The sequence below is a fragment of the Lupinus angustifolius genome, chromosome LG11, assembly GCF_001865875.1.
Source record: "Lupinus angustifolius cultivar Tanjil chromosome LG11, LupAngTanjil_v1.0, whole genome shotgun sequence".
In the NCBI taxonomy this organism is placed as follows: domain Eukaryota; kingdom Viridiplantae; phylum Streptophyta; class Magnoliopsida; order Fabales; family Fabaceae; genus Lupinus; species Lupinus angustifolius.
The window spans coordinates 31677054-31695339 of record NC_032019.1 but is presented as its reverse complement, the minus strand read 5'-3'; the positions used below and the strand labels follow the sequence as shown (position 1 = coordinate 31695339).

General features: G+C 34.0%; 1 protein-coding gene across 1 annotated transcript; it reads left to right on the top strand.

Moving 5' to 3' along the window:
* On the top strand, nt 4363-11428 carry LOC109359424 (uricase-2 isozyme 2-like). Its single transcript, XM_019604082.1, has 8 exons — nt 4363-4703; nt 6479-6571; nt 6844-6919; nt 7320-7429; nt 9096-9187; nt 9628-9801; nt 10017-10107; nt 11124-11428. Exons 1-8 carry the CDS (start codon nt 4494-4496, stop codon nt 11205-11207), a joined length of 930 nt encoding a protein of 309 aa, XP_019459627.1. The 5' UTR covers nt 4363-4493; the 3' UTR covers nt 11208-11428.

The window sequence follows — 18286 nt, the reverse complement described above, 5'->3', positions numbered from 1 at the left end:
TAGTTGTCATAATGATTGCCTTTGCTTATATGTTTGCTAGACATAGACTCAATTTTGCATTGAAAACTCTCAAACTTGATGGAGTGTGTTGCTAGACATAGAGACATGATTGATGGTTCATAAATCATAATTTTATCAATTTAGTTACTAGACATAGAGCTAAATTTATAAAGTTTTAGTATAGACCAAGATATTGGCGGCTAACACAATTGAGAGGCATGCATTAATCTCAACTCATTTGCATCATTACTAGACATAGCGGTATGCATGTGTGTCATAATCATTAATCTTGTGTTTAAAGTTTAGACTTTATTTCATGAGTTGCTAAGTAGACTAAAGCACTAGTTCTTAGTGTAATTGAGGTCACATGTCGTATGAAATTATACTTGTTTTATTGCTTGATTGTTTATCAATTTACTGCTATGAATAGTGAGTCAATCTCACATCTGAATTCCAACATTTTTATTATTCAAAACTTTTCAACCAAAACAACAACCAAATGAAATCCTTTTGAAAACCAGCTTAAAGTAGTAATTTGATTTTGAAAGGCTGAGTAAGCAAGTCCTTGTGGATATGATAACCCCTTACCTCTATACTTGTTTGCGACAAACCGAAGGTGTAATTTTTATACCCTTATTTTCGATTTATCAAAATCCCAATTGACTCTATCATAGGCTTTTTCCAAGTCAACTTTAAAAGCAATAATAATGTTCTTCTGTTTGGATTTATGAATGAAATGCATGACTTCATAAGCAAGGATAACATTATCTATTGTTTCACTGCCAAGAAGAAAACTATTTTGTAAAGGACCAATGAGATCATAAAAAAAAGGACCTCAATCTACTCACAATAATTTGATTAACACCTTGTAAGTCACATTGCAAATACTAATAGGCCGCAACTCTTTCATAGAATTAAGGGGGCTAACTTTCGGGATAAGAACCACAAGAATGTCTAATAGGCAGGTATTAGAAAAACCACAATGAAAAGCATCTTGAGCCATCTTACTAATATCCTTCCCCATATTTTGGCAATACTTCTTAAAGAAAACCGATTGAAACTCATGAGGCACATGCACTTTGAAGGAACGCATGGTCATAACTACCTTAGTAACCTCATCCATAATAACGGGAACACTCATTCCCTTAACACCCGCAAGAGGTAACATATGAGTGTTCACTTTACGGTTATCAAGATTCACAAGGCTGTTACCACAAAAAAGGGCTTGGAATAATGATTAGCCCTTTTTCTTAAGCTTGGCTAGATCAGTATATCAATGACCATTATCTAAGAAGAGACCATGAACTTTATTATACATCCTACTCATAATGGTATGAGTATGAAAAAAAATTGGTAATCGTATCAACAAATTTCACCCACTACTCTTTATACTTCTGAAACCACAACATCTCCTCTTGCCTTAAGATGTAATTGTAATCCCTCCTCAAGTGAGCCTCGAGTTTGACAAGAGTTGGATCATCCAAAGAATCCAAAATGAGTTGTACACCATGAATTTTGACTTCAAGTCTTCTATTTCACCCGAAGATATTCTCAAACACATTTTTGTTGAACACCATAGAATTATCTTTGATTTGAGCAAGCCCATCAACAATGTTGCTCTCACCAACAACCCAAGCCTTGAGGACCACATCAAAATAGTCAACATGGGAAGACCAAACATCCTAGAAACGAAAAGGCTTATTCAAATCACCTAACTAGAAGGGGCAATGGTTAGACTGGAGTTTCAAGAGGTTTTCCACATAAGCTTCCAAAAAAATCTCTCCACCAACTGCAATCAGATAAAACTCTATCTAAACACTTAGGCCTTGTTTGGGAGTGGGTTTTGGAGGGGAAGGGAAGGGATGGCTTTGGAAAGTCTTCCCTTGTTTGGGAGTTGGATCAAGGGGAGGGGAAGGTTTTGGAGGGTTTCTCATACCCTCTAAAACCCTCAATGTGTTTATTTTAAAGTTCCCCAAATTTGGGGTTTTTTGGAGATAAAATGTCAAAATAGCTAAATATGTTTAGTAACATTATATAATTATATATTATTGTCAATTTCTCATTGTTAATTATATTTTTAAGGGAAAATAAAAAATATTCTTACATTATCATTAGTTTATCCTCTTTCATCTAAATTTCATACTCTCAAACAAGGGAGATGATCTCTTTTCTTTTCCCTTTCCTTCCTCCCCCTTCCTAACCCTTTGATCAATCTCCTTTCATTTTCCTCCTAACTCCCAAACAAAGCCTTAGAAATACTTGGACTACTCTGATCTCCTTTGAACAAAGTAAACCTATTACTAATAGTCTCAAGGTCCATTAAGTTGCATTGATAATGTAAGAATAAAAAATAGGATCAGAAATTTCTTAAAGAAGAAAAAATATATGCAATGGTAATGTAAGATTTTTATATTATTAACTTATCATGAACTATTAAATATATATATAATACACATTAATGATGATATTGATTGTGTAATCTTTTTATATTGATGTGTAGATGTTAAACTCTTTTTTAAATGAGTATTTGATATAATTATACAAATAAAATTGTTTCATATTTTTTCTATATTTATATTTACCCTCATCCCAGACAGCCTCTAGTGGACATTTTTAGGCAAAGGTAGTGAATTGATTCTCTAAATTATTATTTTTAATTCAGTTGGTTAGTAAATTGGAAAAAAAATATCACAGTTGATCGTATAATTTATTTTTATTACAAAAAAATCCTATAGGTATAGAACATTCAACAAAGAGTCTTTCTATGAATGTTACTCTAATACTTCAAGTGAGAGAAAGACATTTATTCTTTCTTGACACTTTAGTGGAAGATTAATGGGGTAAACTTAAATATCACAGTTGATCGTATAATTTATTTTTATTACAAAAAAATCCTATAGGTATAGAACATTCAACAAAGAGTCTTTCTATGAATGTTACTCTAATACTTCAAGTGAGAGAAAGACATTTATTCTTTCTTGACACTTTAGTGGAAGATTAATGGGGTAAACTTAAATATCACAGTTGATCGTATAATTTATTTTTATTACAAAAAAATCCTATAGGTATAGAACATTCAACAAAGAGTCTTTCTATGAATGTTACTCTAATACTTCAAGTGAGAGAAAGACATTTATTCTTTCTTGACACTTTAGTGGAAGATTAATGGGGTAAACTTAAATATCACAGTTGATCGTATAATTTATTTTTATTACAAAAAAATCCTATAGGTATAGAACATTCAACAAAGAGTCTTTCTATGAATGTTACTCTAATACTTCAAGTGAGAGAAAGACATTTATTCTTTCTTGACACTTTAGTGGAAGATTAATGGGGTAAACTTAAATACATATTTGAAACAAAACACAGGCTCATCAAAACAACTTAAAAAGTAACTTTAAATTTTTGCATTTGTATCTTTAGAGTTCTTAATCTTCTATTGATAACTATATGTTTAGTTTTTCACATTCTCTTGTTTAAATCATTTGTATTTGCAAAAAAATTAGATGAGAAAAAAATGTATATTGTATGAGTTTTATATATCATCATTTATATTCATTAACTCTTCAAGAAAATAATACTACAAATAAAAGGACAATATACTAACTATGTATAAATAATTAAACTAACAATTCATATATTACACTCTTTTTAAATACTTTTTAAGGATTTTTTTTTGGAGAAACCAGTTTTCTTTGGATATTGTAAAGTATCAACCTTTAACATTATAATATACTTAAAAATATGATTTTATCTAATCACTAGAGTAACTAATTAACAATCAATCTTTCCAATTTTAAGACATGAAATGAAGGGCCTATTGCTATAAGAAAAATCCAAAAAAGTAGTGAAAGACCCGTGATAATAAATAAAATAACAATTATGGTCAAAATTATCTTGAAGACATTTGTTTCTATTAGCACATGATAGTACAATTTCAATCTAAACAAATGCTTATGTGACAAAAAAGACCAGACATAAAAAGATAATTAAATACCCAATTTAATTCTTATAAATACTCCACCTCTTACTTTGTAATAAAAAAAAAATAGAAAGCGAGTTAGAATACTAAGAGTAGATTTGTGCATTTAATTTTTAGGAATACATATCTTACAAATTGTACCATTATACATGTTTATAAATTATAATTAATTGAAATATATATTTAAATTAAAAGTTTAATTATTGAATATTTTTTTTGATTAAATGATATATGCAGTGAGAAGTTGTGACAAAAAAAAGTACTTCCAACAAGGGTGTCGATCAAATAGTGCACTAATTCATAGGTATTAGGAAAGAGATTATTAATTACTTATAAAAAGGGGAGAAATCCTAATTACTACACAAAAGGTTTTCAATTTTCCAAATTTAGAAAATTTTGAAGCAAGTTCTCACCAATTTTAATATAAATTATTACAAAATCCCTATGATTCTGTCTCAATCCAAGCATTCCTGACTCACTCATCACAGAAAAGGGAAAGAAGAAAAGATCGATGACGAAGGAAGTAATAGAAGGATTCAACTTTGAACAGAGTCACGGGAAAGAGAGGGTGAGGGTAGCTCGCGTTTGGAAAAACCAAGAAAGTGGTCGATATTTCGTTGTAGAGTGGCGTGTCAGTATTAGTCTGCTTTCTCATTGCATCAACTCCTATATCCATGATGACAACTCAGACATCGTTGCTACTGATACCATGAAAAACACCGTATGTCATCACCTTTTTTCTTCAACACTTTTTTTTTTTAATTTTTTGTTTTAAAGGTAAGTCTCGGCGCAGTGATAAGATTAATCGAGAGGTCAGGAGTTCAAATACAGTAAACAGTATGTCTACTTGTGGCAGACTGACTATGTACATATATCCTCCCTTACACATCCCGATAAGTGTTGTAGCTTGAAACTGTAGATAAGCTCTGATTGATGTTAGGATTTAGGTATCCACTTGATCTAAGCATAGTTACATGGTACACCATCCTCGTATTGATGCACTGCAGTTCTATGTGGTTCTTCAATGTTTACATTATCCTTAGTTCCTTACGAGATTTTCTTTATGACTAATGCGTACCACTCTGTATCTTGGCCAAACTAGGGAACCATGTAACTATGGATCTGTGCATGGTTTTAAAGTTTAAACTGCGGTTATATTTGCATGTCAATTGCAGCAGAGTTCGATGCAATTGCGGATACCAAAGTCACAATATTGGTGCCACAGTTGTAAATCTATTGGCAGGATGGCAGTTTAAAACCATGAATCCATGTCTTCTAACCATGAAGAACACTGTTTCGTTTTTTTGTCGTTTTTACTTACTGGATCAATTTCCTTCTGCACTTCTTTTATTTCGATGTTTGGTTGCATAGAAACTGAAACAAGAGAAGGGGAGCTATGCAAGTACAACTTGTAATTCTGAATTCACAAAGTGTGAAAACCTTGCCTCTTCATTCTAGCTTAACAATGGCAGAGAAGAAAGAATGCACAATTCTCAAGTGCAATAATGCAGAGAAACAGAGAAGGAGAAGAAGATGTGTTTATGCAGAAAGTGATTTCATTTATTAGAAATCAATTACAGACTAACTTGCTTTATATAGCAAGGTGGTTAAATAACTGCCTAACAGAATACTAACTCTTACGATATCTAGAAGATTCCGAATCTAGACACATAAAAGGCTAAATATATAATGTATCAATAACATATTCGAGGATAAGCATATAACCCACAGCTGCAACTTATTTCTGCTAGCTGTGTGTGGATATTAGTCAACATCCTGTTTTTATATGTTCAGACGCTGGATTTTTGTACTGTCGAGAGTAAATCTGAATCTTTGTGCTGCTTAATTTGAATGTAAAATCAGGGAGTTTTGATTTTTTTGGGCTCTTAAAAGAGACTAAATAACAAGGCTGATGATTTAGTTTCTGGTTCTGTTGTTTTTCAAGCCATGAAATTTTTAATCAAGAAAACCTTTTGATTGAATGGTTCAATCATATTAGTCAAATTTCACGGTTTTGTTATGCTACCTGGGGATCATTAACTTTTAGTTAAACATGTCTTGCTGCAAATGGACATTTCAGGATAAAAATAATCAAATTGTGAAATCATTTTAAATGTGCTTGTCTCTGGACAGTGGCTTGTACCTTAATTTTGTTTTTTTCCTCTTGTATTTTCTCAAGAGATGTCAAACTCGGAGGATATCAAAGCATGTAATGAATATTTAGGGTACCATTTTTGGGAAATATCACAAACTATCATAACATAGTCACGATATCAGAGACGTAGTTATAAGATTTAGTTTGAACATATTAAGTTTGGTTGGCCCAAGCTTAAATTGTATTGTCTTGTTTCAGGGTGTCTTCTTGTTGAAATGAATTTATAAAATCAGGAAATATGTTTGCACATAGTAACAAATACTATTGTTAATGTATATGGTATTGACTACTTCCATCATAAGTTCTGTTCAGTCTTGAATTTTAAAATAACATGTAATTAGGTATATGCAAAAGCAAAGGAGTGCTCTGAAATACTTTCTGCGGAGAACTTTGCTATTGAACTTGCTAAGCACTTCACATCATTTTACAAACAGGTTGGTGACACAGACAATATAATATCAACAGTGAGATTATTCTACTTTTGTGGTCCTTTATCGTTTGCACTTTGCATTTAAATGAAAATCAGAGGTTGCTGGATTTTCAGTTTTCGCAAATTGGAACTATGTTTTTAATTTGCACTTTGCTTTCGCTTTATCTTTTTCCTACTATACATTTTCCTTTGACTAATCTTTTCTCTCAGATTATTGTATTCCTTCTTTTATTTTGCTATTACTTGATAGAGAAAAACATTACTTGGCTTTTTTAGGTTACTACTGCTATTGTAAATATTGTAGAAAAACCATGGGAGCGTATTAATGTGGATGGTCAACCTCATGAACATGGTGAGTCAAATTATTATACACTGTCCAATTTGCTTGTTTTAGAAGGTACTTGTAGATATTGCACTATCTGTAGAAGTGTCTTTGTTCAATACTGCTAGAGTTTATTTATTTTCTGTTATCTGAAATATTGGGAGATAGTTATCGTTACTCTCTCTTTGTTCAACTCGCATTAAGCTTCTTGACTTATGTCAGTTTTTTCATGGCACTATTAATTTGAGTGTATCTAGATTGACCTGATTGCTAATGCCATTGTTCCTACTTTCATTCTCCTTTTCTGCACTAATATTGGATCTAACACTAGTGCAGCTCAATCAAAATAGTTAGTTCTGCATGAGTTTCAGTTACAAATTACAGTTTGTTTCTTTAAAACCTTCATGTCCTTCAGCTTTATTTGTTTAAGGTTTCAAACTTGGATCTGAGAAGCATACAACTGAGGCAATAGTGAAAAAGTCTGGGGAACTACGGTTGACTTCGGGTATTGAAGGATTGTCATTGTTGAAGACAACCAAGGTAAGCTTGCCATATAAAAACTTGTGCTTTGATTTCCATGTAATGTTTCCTATGTCTTCAATTAATACAGAAAATTTCAAAACATGAGGTGTATGTGGCTGACCATGTGCTTTCTGGGGATCCAATGGGGCCTTACACCATTAGACCAACGCCGACTGTTATAACTTCTGTGTCTTAACAATTTGGTTTCACAATCTAATGTTATAACTGCCACATAGGAGGGAAAAGAAAAGTAGTGGTTTGGTATTATTTTAAGCTGAAAAAATGCCTTAAAAATGACTATCCTTCCTAACCCACCCACAAAAAAAAGAAGCTTTGCTTTTGTTGCAATCCCACTTGACATATATTTCCAATTCCTAGAGGAAGAGGGAGACTAAGAAAAACGTTAGGGGAAATCATAAAAAAAGACTTAGAGATCAATTATTTTTCAATGAACATGTTTTATGATAGAGTATTATGGCATCGTTCGATTCATGTAGCCGACCCCACATAGTGGGATAACCGCTTGGTTGTTGTTGTTAGTTTTGCTGCAAACATAGTAGTTATGTTATGTATCAATTACAACTGCAGCTCAATTTGACAATAAAGAGGATGAGGAGTCAACGAAGAAAAGAAATGTTACCAAGTGGAGTGTTGGCAAATTCTTAGGTCCTCCATTCCTCCGTAGGATCGGGGGAGAGGATAGATAGACACATAAAATTGAAGGATTGTAAGAAAATAAAAGATTATATATCTATATATATGTGTGTGTGTGTATGGATATATGTATGTATATGTAACACTTTAAAAATCACAAGATACATATAAATAAACTACATTTCAAAGAACAGAAGTTGTAAAAATCCAATATTAGCATTGATGTTGTTAGATATGGCAGAAGGTATGGTCAGGATCTGGATCGCCCTTTATAACAAAATTGTCTACACGAAGGCTAACAAATATTTTAGAATCTAGTAAAAATCACCTTACATTTCCAGAAAAATGCTTATAACAAAACTTCACCATAAAAATATTGATGATTCTATTGTTTTTCGTTAGAATACAATGATACTCAAATGATTTTGGTCAGGGAAGCGAGAAAAAATGAGTATTATGCAAAACAAAGTACAAACAACAAAAAAACAAATAAAGTGGCTACGTGCATCAGAACAAGAGGGTCTAATCAAAAGCTGCTAGATGTAGTTAATATGTAGCATGTCTTCCCTACTTGATGTTTTTGACGTTGAAAGTTTCTTCCTTGCTTCTAAAAGGATGAAGAGGATCATTCAGTTTTTTTCTTCATAGTTCTGTATCTTCATGGTTGGTATGAACTTATTCAGTTGGTAGACAGAGTAAAACTGTTTAGAAGTTGGCTCTTGTTCAATTTTCACGAGCTTATGGAATTATACCAGATATTTATTAAAGATTTGCTTTCTGAAATCTACTTCAGTGCTTTCTGAGTGATGCTCTGTTAGAAGGATGTGTTTCACCATTAAAAGAGTACTGTACTGTATTTGTCTTCTTTTTCTCTCCATCCTCTGCTCTGAATAAATGAGTTACTAACTGATAAAAAAGTTATTTGTCACACCATAAAGCTATTATAGTTTCAAAGAGCTTGCTGCATGCTTAGAAATTACAAGCTCTGATTTAGTGTGCTAATTTTGTAATTTGGATTTGTTGTATGCAGTCTGGTTTTGAGGGTTTTATAAGAGACAAGTACACAGCTCTTCCTGAAACACGTGAGAGGATGCTAGCAACGGAAGTAACTGCACAATGGAGGTAAAAATACTTTTTTGCTATACCCTTTCTTGGGTAGGAAGTTTTATAAAGGATAACCCAATAGTTAGAGGTAGACAGAGAGAAGAAAAACTATAGTTGAAGCCATTAAAAAGAACATATACTTAAAGGGCCTTTCTAAGGACACCATCTATGATATAACACAATGACTTTATTTGATTTATATAGCCAACCGCACATAGTGAGAAAAGACTATTGTTGTAGCAAAATTTTATAAACAATAAGTATGAACAAAGTTGATTTTATGTGAAGCAATGTTATTACAATTTTCACAAACTTTTCTTGTCACTCATTATTTATAAGAATAAAGAGTTTATATAGCATCATCAAGGAAAAAAATTGAAACCCAAGAAGCATTGATTTTGATTATTACACTGGTGTTCTCTTTAACATGGGAACTACTAAATGGAATGAGGTTGTAGGTATTCATATGAATCTCTGCAAAGCGTCCCTCAGAAGCCGCTTTACTTCACAGAGAAGTACCTGGATGTGAAGAAAGTTCTCATTGACACTTTTTTTGGCCCTCCAAATGTGGGAGTCTACAGCCCATCTGTTCAAAGCACTCTCTATCAGATGGCAAAGGCCACACTAAACAGGTCTCTCTGTCCTATTGTCTCTCTCTCTCTCTCTCTCTATATATATATATGCAAATCTATCAGCTTTTATATTCTCTGTCTCACTCCCTCATCTGGTTATTTCCTAATGTCACAAATTTAATACATGCTATTATCATGTCGGGAATGGGAGTCTTGTGTGCTGGGTTGCCCTTTTTTATCATGTCGGAAATGACAAATAACTTTGTATGCTTCAGAGTCCCTGACATATCATCAATCCAACTAAAGATGCCAAATATTCATTTCTTACCTGCCAATATCTCAAACAAGGAAGGTCAAATTGTAAAGGTATGATTCTTTTCCATGTAAAGCTTGCAGAAGTAAATGGAATGGAACAAATTAAAAGTCATGAACTGATTTTATTGATATTGACCTTTAAATTTTGTCGAGCAAAGCTTGACTGTACGTAGTTGTGAATCGAATGTTACCTATGTGTATGGTCTGTGGTCATTAATGATACTATATTTGTACCCTTGCTATACACAGTAATTTTATTTTTAGATTATGAATTATTTATTTGATATAACAATTACATTTATGTAATACATTTTTAAAGGAACAAGTGTATGCTAAAAAGAAAAATCAACCCTGTTTTTAAAAAATATCTTATACATTGTGCAGAGTAATGCCCACAATCCTATGCATCCTTACCAGTTACCACCCATAAATTAAGTAGTTGGTGACTATGTTCATTATGTTATGATCTGGCTCAAGAGCTCAAGCTATTTTTGAGTTCCTAGTGATCTAACCTGGAGCTACCAATATTAGATCATTTTCTTATTAAGTTGAGCTTGAAAAAACAGATTTTAGCCCATAGGCAATCTTTTAGGGAAGGAAACAATTATCGAATGTTGTGCTGCTTATAGGCTAGTGTATGAGGCTCTCATCTAGTGGGGTCTAAGGATGGTGGATGTACGTGGTAAGATCCACAAGCGAAGAGATTGTTTCCACAATTTGAACCCATGACCTCCAGGTCACATAGCAAACAACTTTATTGTTGCGCCGAGGCTAAACAAGGGGCGATCTTGTGCACGAGGCTCCCACTTTGTGGAGTCTGAGGAGGGTAGATGTACACAAGCTTACCTCAAAAGCGAAGAAACTGTTCTAGGATTTGAGCCTATGACCTCTAGGTCACATCGCAATCAACCTTATTGTTCCGTCGAGGCTCACCCTCTTAAATTTATGAGAAAATATGATGTTCATGCCACCATCACATAAGTACCTTATTTCTGTTGTCAAAGTTTTGAATTTTACCTTCCATTTAATATCATGAAGTTGTTACATAATACTGATGTTTTATGTAGTTTGAGGATGATGTGTATTTTCCAACGGATGAGCCACATGGGTCAATTGAAGCCAGCTTGAGCCGCTTTTGGTCAAAGATGTAGAAACAACTGAACCATATCAGTTAATCCTTTCTGGTCAATTGGAAGTGCTGCTTATACAACTAACAAGTAAACTTGGCTTACTTGGTTAGAGATACTTCCTTTGGTCATTATGTCATATAATGTTAATTCTTGCTTTCTTGTTGATCTTCACTTTGTGTCATGTATGGTGGCGGGTCTTGCGCTAAATTTAAACTAAATCTAATTAATATTTATTTTCAGAATTCATCAACTTGATTTAAAGTGAAAGGGGATTTAACATCTATTCTTAAATATTAATTTGTATTGATTTGGAATTCCAACGACCAAAAAATTGGAAATGAACACGATCATGAAGTGAAATATCTAAAATATCAAAGAATTTAATTCAATTTATCATTTCAAATCAAATAAAGTTGAAGTCATTAGTAGAAAATTGTAAGTAATAATAAAATATAAAGAAAATATCTAATTATTTTCATAATGATGTTTACCTTAATTATTTCAAGTGATGTAAAATCTAAAAAATAATGTGGTAATCTTGTTTATTCAAAAGGAAGTGATTATTGACAAGTATACTTAAAACAAAAGAAACTAAATGTAAAACTTGCAAGTGAAAGGAAAGTAAATTGACAAGAAATGAAAATACTGAAAAGATAACTTACCATAAATGTGCCTCAAAAGTAAACATACAATAAAATGAAGATGCTATAAAGATAAACTAAATTTAATATATTTATTTTTGTACTATCAAGGTAACCCACCACCTTATGGTAAGAAATTAATCATTCCAGGATTTTTTATTATCTCTTCCAATAAGTGTCATTTCCAGAAATCGAATATTTGACCTTTTAACAAGGCTTTAAGCTAATTTGAAGAAACTTAAAGAACAGATGTAATATGCAACGGTTTAAATAAAGGTGCAGACATGTAACGAGCAAAGAGAATAAAAGAAGATTAGAAGAAAAGTAAAGGCTCGAATATAAAAGTACATGGAATTGAAAATTGAAGACATACTTTGATGCATAACTTTTGACTAAGTGACTAACCCGGATAACATAAAATTTTCTATGATTTATAGACATACTTCAATCATTTGTTCGTCTTTACAATGTTCAAAACATAATTTTGCCTTTGCTAGCAAATTTCTTTTATATAACTAATCACTTTTTTTTCTGCGAAAAATCTTTACAAACGGACCCTTATTGATAGAGACATATAGTCGATAGTTCTTATAGGATGAAAACAATGCAGTTGTGAATAAAAATGATTTGAAAGTAATAATAAAATATAAATAATTTATTGAGACGTTCTTATAAAATGCACAAAAAGTCATTTTTTTAAATAAAACTATAAAAATTATATTTTGGAAGCTGTGAAGAACAATTTTTTTTATTTTTCTTAACAAATCACAGATATCCTCCTATATAGTCTAGTTAATAGAAAAATTATTAAGCTTAAAAATAATCCTAAAAAAATATTATTAAATTTTGAATAGAAATTACTGTCTCAAAACAAATTTTATGATCATATACTTTGTCAGCGTGCTAAAAGTCAATTTACTAATATAGAGTTAGTATGATGGCTGCACAACTTGAATTCATGTATTATGTCAATATTCGAATCTTGATAACTATAGTTGATGAGAATAACAAGTACCATATTGTTTTACTTAGGCTTTTTTTAGGAGTTATGAGAGAAAAGGAATGAGAGAGATCAAAGAATTAGGAAGGGGAGGAAGGGAAGGGAAAATGAAGGAAATCCTCCTATTATTTGAGAGTATGAAATTTAGATGAAGAAAATAAACTAATGATAATGTAAGAATTTTTTTATTTTCCTTTAAAAATGTAATCAACAATGAGAAATAGACAATAATGTATAATTATACAATATTACTAAAAATATTTAGCTATTTTGACATTTTATTTATAAAAAAACCCAAATTGGACTAACTTTAACAATAAATATATGGATGGTTTTGGAGGGTTTAAGAAAACCTCTAAAACCTTCATCTCTCCTGCATCCAATTCCCAAACAAGGGAAAAACTTTTCAAAGCCATCCATTCCCTTCCCTTCACCTCCAAAACTCCACTCCCAAACAAAGCCTTAATGGTGGTCCAAAGGGCAAAAAAATAAATAATACTTAAAACCAATTAAAAATCAAATTTTAGCTAAATGTGAAGAGCTAAAATGCACTTCTACATTTCTAGTTTCCACAACAACAGTAACATAAGAATCACCCAACAATATTTTCTTATCATACACAGTTGTGTATGTTATAGCAAGATCATAACAATCATGACAAGAAACACCAACGTCTACTAGCCACTCATCCAATTCAGCAATTAGAGCGTTCTTAGTAATCATATCCACAAATGACTCTTCAATTATTATAGCCAAAATACTAGGTTAGCCACAGTTGTAGCAAAGAACTATTTTGCCACAGTAATTTCTATAAGGTTGACACATATTTTCATTTTAGTTGCCTTAAGAGTTCCAATTTTATTTATTGCAAGTTAACTTCGTGTTACTATTCTTTTTTTGGTAAATAGAGAAAGAAAGAAAAAACTAAGGCCTGCTAAACAAAGTTCCTGCACCATCAGCATACAATATGTATATGAGTTCAGAAGGACAATTATGAACAACAGTAGATTCAAAGTCTGAAACAGCTCCAGACTTGGCAAGATAGTCAGCACATGAGTTTCCTTCTCTTAAAATATGATTTAAGTGATGCTAGCCACTCTTTGTTCATCAAGTCACTGATACCTAGCACCAGAGGTGCGTAGTGGTGGTGAAGGGGAAGGTGATTTTTAATCAAAGAGATGGCGTCAAGAGAATCATTGTAGCATACCACTTTCCTATAGCCAAGATCCCAAGACAGATGAAGACCATGCCATAGAGCCATGATTTCCGCATGAAGGTTATTTGATGTACCAATTGATCTCATAAAACCTTTAATCCATCCACCATCAGTGTTGCGAATGAGGCCACCGAAACCAGCCAACCCCGGATTCCCTAGTGAACTCCCATCCACATTGAGTGCGACGTAGTCATTGCGAGGACGAATCCAGGAAACCCAACACTAAGGTGAGTCAATGTTTTCATAGCTGGGGAAAGCAGTCTTCATGTCTGATATGCTCCAATCAATGGAGTTATTGAGGAACCAAAGCTCTTTTTTATCGTTTCCCAAGCAGAAGAAATATCGATTGTGCCATGCCCACCACAAAGTTGCCATGAAAGCATAGTTTTCATCTTTGCCATATTTCATAACCCAATCCCTTGGGTTAAGAATTGAGAAAAACTCATTAGAATTGAACCCCCTATTCTTCCACAACTGAATGGACTCCGGGAAGTCATGAAGGCAATGGAGAATAGATTCATCCATCGAAAGACATCTCTGACAAATCGAAGAGACGTTGATACCACGTAAAGATTTGAGCATGTTCGTTGCTATGGCCTCATGGCAGATTTGCAAAAGGAAAAATTTGATGTTTTCTAGGGTTTTAAGCTTCCAAATCCATAGCCACTCACCTTGATCTCCCGCAGTATATTCCCATTCAGGTTATTGCTCTAGACAAGTTAATCACGACCATTCAGATGGAGATGGAGCTTCTGCTGAATGATATCTTATTTGAGAGCATAAAGGATTTTTGATGTCACCAAACCAAGATTCCAAGAGTTGTTAACAAAGACATCCTTAACCAGAAGGTCCCTATCATGTATGCTCACAATATCTACCAACGCACCGAGGGGACCCAAATCCAGCCAGGGTCAAAACAGAAGGAGAGGTTACCACCCCCAACCATCAGCTGATAGTCGTCTCTAAGGATAACCCCAACTTTTTGGATAGCATTCCATGAATGGGAACCATATCTGAATTCTCCCATGAGAATATTATTGAAGCCATTATACTTATCAGAGAGGAGACGAACCCAAAGCTTGTCCTGATGATGAATAAGACTCCAAAATAGTTTCCCTAAGAGAGAAATGTTGCAGAGATTCGCGACCCGAATGTTTAGGCCCCATTTACCTTTCTGTTGGAAATTCTATTCCAGCCCACCAAATGCATGCCCCTCCCACCTCTGGAGGCCCACATGAAGCCCCGAATGCAGGAGTCAATCTTGGAGCAGATAGATTGAGGGAACCACGAAATATGCATATAGTAGGTTGGAATGGATGAGAGCCACGATTTGGCAAGAGTGACCCAACCAGGCTTGTTAAGAAGATGAAGTTTCCAGGAAGCCAGCTTGGTTTGCATTTTCTCGATTACAAAGTTGATATCCTCCTTACATGGTCTCCTTTGAAACATGGGAAACCCGATATGCTTACCTATGTCAGTTGTGAACCTGGTAGAAGTTATAGCCTTTAAAGCATTCACACTAAGACCCGAGGCTTGAGAAAATTTCTGAAATAGGTTCATGATATTCCGAATTCGAGAGCAATTCGCCTTACAGAAAAGAAGGACGTCATCCGCAAAGAGGAGATGAGAAATACTGGGACCCGAGTGAGAGACTTTAACTGGAGACCAACGGTTCAGGTGGACCTCAGAAATAATTGCTTGAGAGAGTTTCTCCATGCATAGAATGAATAGATAAGGGGATAGTGGATCTCCTTGCCTGAGTCCTTTCTTAGCCTTAAACTGAGGTAGCCTATTACTGTTCCAAAGAATAGACGGAGAAGAGGAGGATATGTAGAACATGATTAGATTAATAGTGGCAGGCAGAAACCAAATTCATGGAGACAAGAATCCAGAAATTGCAAGTCAACGTTGTCGTACGCCTTTTCCAGGTCAATTTTGAAAGCAATACTACCTTTTTTGGATTTCAAAATTTTCATGTAATGGAGAACTTCCTGGAGGATGATAGTATTATCAACTATACCCCTGCCAGGAAGGAAACTACTTTGAAGCGGGCCAATGATTGTATTCAGAAATGAGCGTAACTTGTTAACAATGACCTTTGTGAGAAGCTTATAGAGAACATTGCATAAGCTAATCAGACGGAAGTCTTTGAATGTGTTTGGATGATCCACCTTAGGAATGAGGCAAATTAAGGTTTCAGTCATCGATGAGTCAAAATAACCTAGCTCAAAGGCCTTCTTAATGAAATTCCAGATGTCGTCACCCACCAAATTCCAGTAATGTTTAAAGAACACGACATGGAAACCATCCGGGTCGGAGGCTTTGGAGGAATTCATAGAGTTGAGACCAAAGGTTACCTCCTCCTTGGAGACATGATGACTCAGAAGAACTTTCTGACCCTCCGAGATTGAAGGTAAGTTAGGGGTAGGAAAATGAGGTCTTCTGTGGTCACTGCTGGGGGAGAATTAGTGCTTAAAATATTTCAAAGCTTCCTGTTGTAGGACAACATCATCGAAACAGTTCATGCCACAAGGTAGAGTAAGAAAAGTAATTTTGTTTCTTTTTCTCCTAAAGATAGTTTGAGTGTGGAAGAAATGAGTGTTCTTGTTACCAAACTTCACCCAATTCTCCCTAGATTTTTTATACCAGTGAATTTCCTCCTGGAGAAGGAGAAGGTCATAATCTCTATGAAGTTCCTTTTGAAGGGACCACAGGGATGAGGAGTTATCGTTTTCAAGGGCCGTCTGAATTCCCTTTAGCCTAGCTTCCAAAATTCTTTTGCGATTGTGTAAGTTGCCAAATACCACTTTATTGAAGTTAATTGAATTATCTTTAACATTGCTGAGGGCCAGAGGCACCTTTGAGGTAGGTGAAATCCATGAATTAGAGACAACTTGATCATATTGTTCCTTACTAAGCCGCGCAGCTTCAAACCGAAAGGGTCTGACCCCTCTAGAATTCAACATACCTACGCAATGAAGAATACCAGGATTGTGATCGGAGTGATGCCTGAAGGAATTTTCAATAATAGTTTCCGGGAACGCCGTGTAACACCGCGAATTTTACGACTTTGAATTATAAGATTTTATTAATTATATTTTCGAAAATAAATTTCTGGGAATTTTCGGCAAAGAATTAGACGAAACTCTAGTTGAGTTTTAGTCTTGAAATTATATTTCTAGTTTGGTGGTAAATTTTCATGATTTTCGGAGACAGTCGGTTTCGGACCACTGTCGGGGTCAAATCTCACCCGGTACAACTCAAACAGTAGTTTTTGAGTTCCGTAACTCGGAATTGAATTCTGATCAAGCCATTGGCTTCGTAAACACATTTCGAGTCGAGGTAGACCCTGAGCTGGTCTATAACTATTTTCTAGAATATTTTCACTCGGAATGCCGAAATTCGAAGTTCCAACCGTAAAGTAAAATCGGGCGATCATTTTTGGCTACTCGAATATTGGCCGACAATACTCAAGCGTGGTTTTAATCGCGCGTGTTTCACCGAAGTCGTCGCGTCGCATGAGTCACTTCACAAAATCTACATACTAAATCTTATAGATTTCACTCATTAATGCCTTGATTTACTACTACCAAATCTCCTAAATCACTCACTTAACCCATGATTCACTCACCTTCTTGGATTTGCTAGATTGCCTTGGGAAATGGGTTTAGAAATCAGATTTCTCCCACCCCACAACTCTATAAATACCCATGTATCTTCATGCATTAACACTTTGCAAAAAGCTTGGCAATTTGAAGATTTGAGAGTAAGTTACTCTCATCATCTTTTCTTCTTCATTTTCTTCTTCTTTCAATCTTCAATCTCTTCACATTCAACCAATGGATGTTGATGATATTAAAGTATGTTGTTCATGAGTATGTCAAGAACATATTCAACCGTTGAAATTTTCTAAAACACTTTCTAACTCATTTTGGAAGCAAAACCGAAAATGAGTGTTCTTGAACTCATGAAAAATGTGTTTTGAAACTATGAACAAGTTGTTTTCAAGAAATTATTACATTGTTTTAATATATGAGTTTTTACTTGTTTAAGCCTTTAACCATGGCTTTGGACAAGTTGGAAAATGGATGGATGAAAGAGTTTTAAGTATTTTAATAGTAATGAGTTTTGAAATATCGGAAAACTAACGAGTTTTATTATGGTAGTTACGAAGATTTCCGGCATTTGAACCTTGCAACCCAAACGAACCATAGTGTTTCGTAAAGCACGCTTCATTAAGGTG

What these genes read in the sequence shown, in the direction of transcription:
- LOC109359424 (XM_019604082.1), top strand. Translation starts at nt 4,494, where the DNA reads ATGACGAAGGAAGTAATAGAAGGATTCAACTTTGAACAGAGTCACGGG. An exon ending in GCAAAGGCCACACTAAACAG is followed by an intron (nt 9,802 to 10,016) that starts GTCTCTCTGTCC and finishes TGTATGCTTCAG; the next exon opens with AGTCCCTGACATATCATCAA. An exon ending in AGGAAGGTCAAATTGTAAAG is followed by an intron (nt 10,108 to 11,123) that starts GTATGATTCTTT and finishes TGTTTTATGTAG; the next exon opens with TTTGAGGATGATGTGTATTT.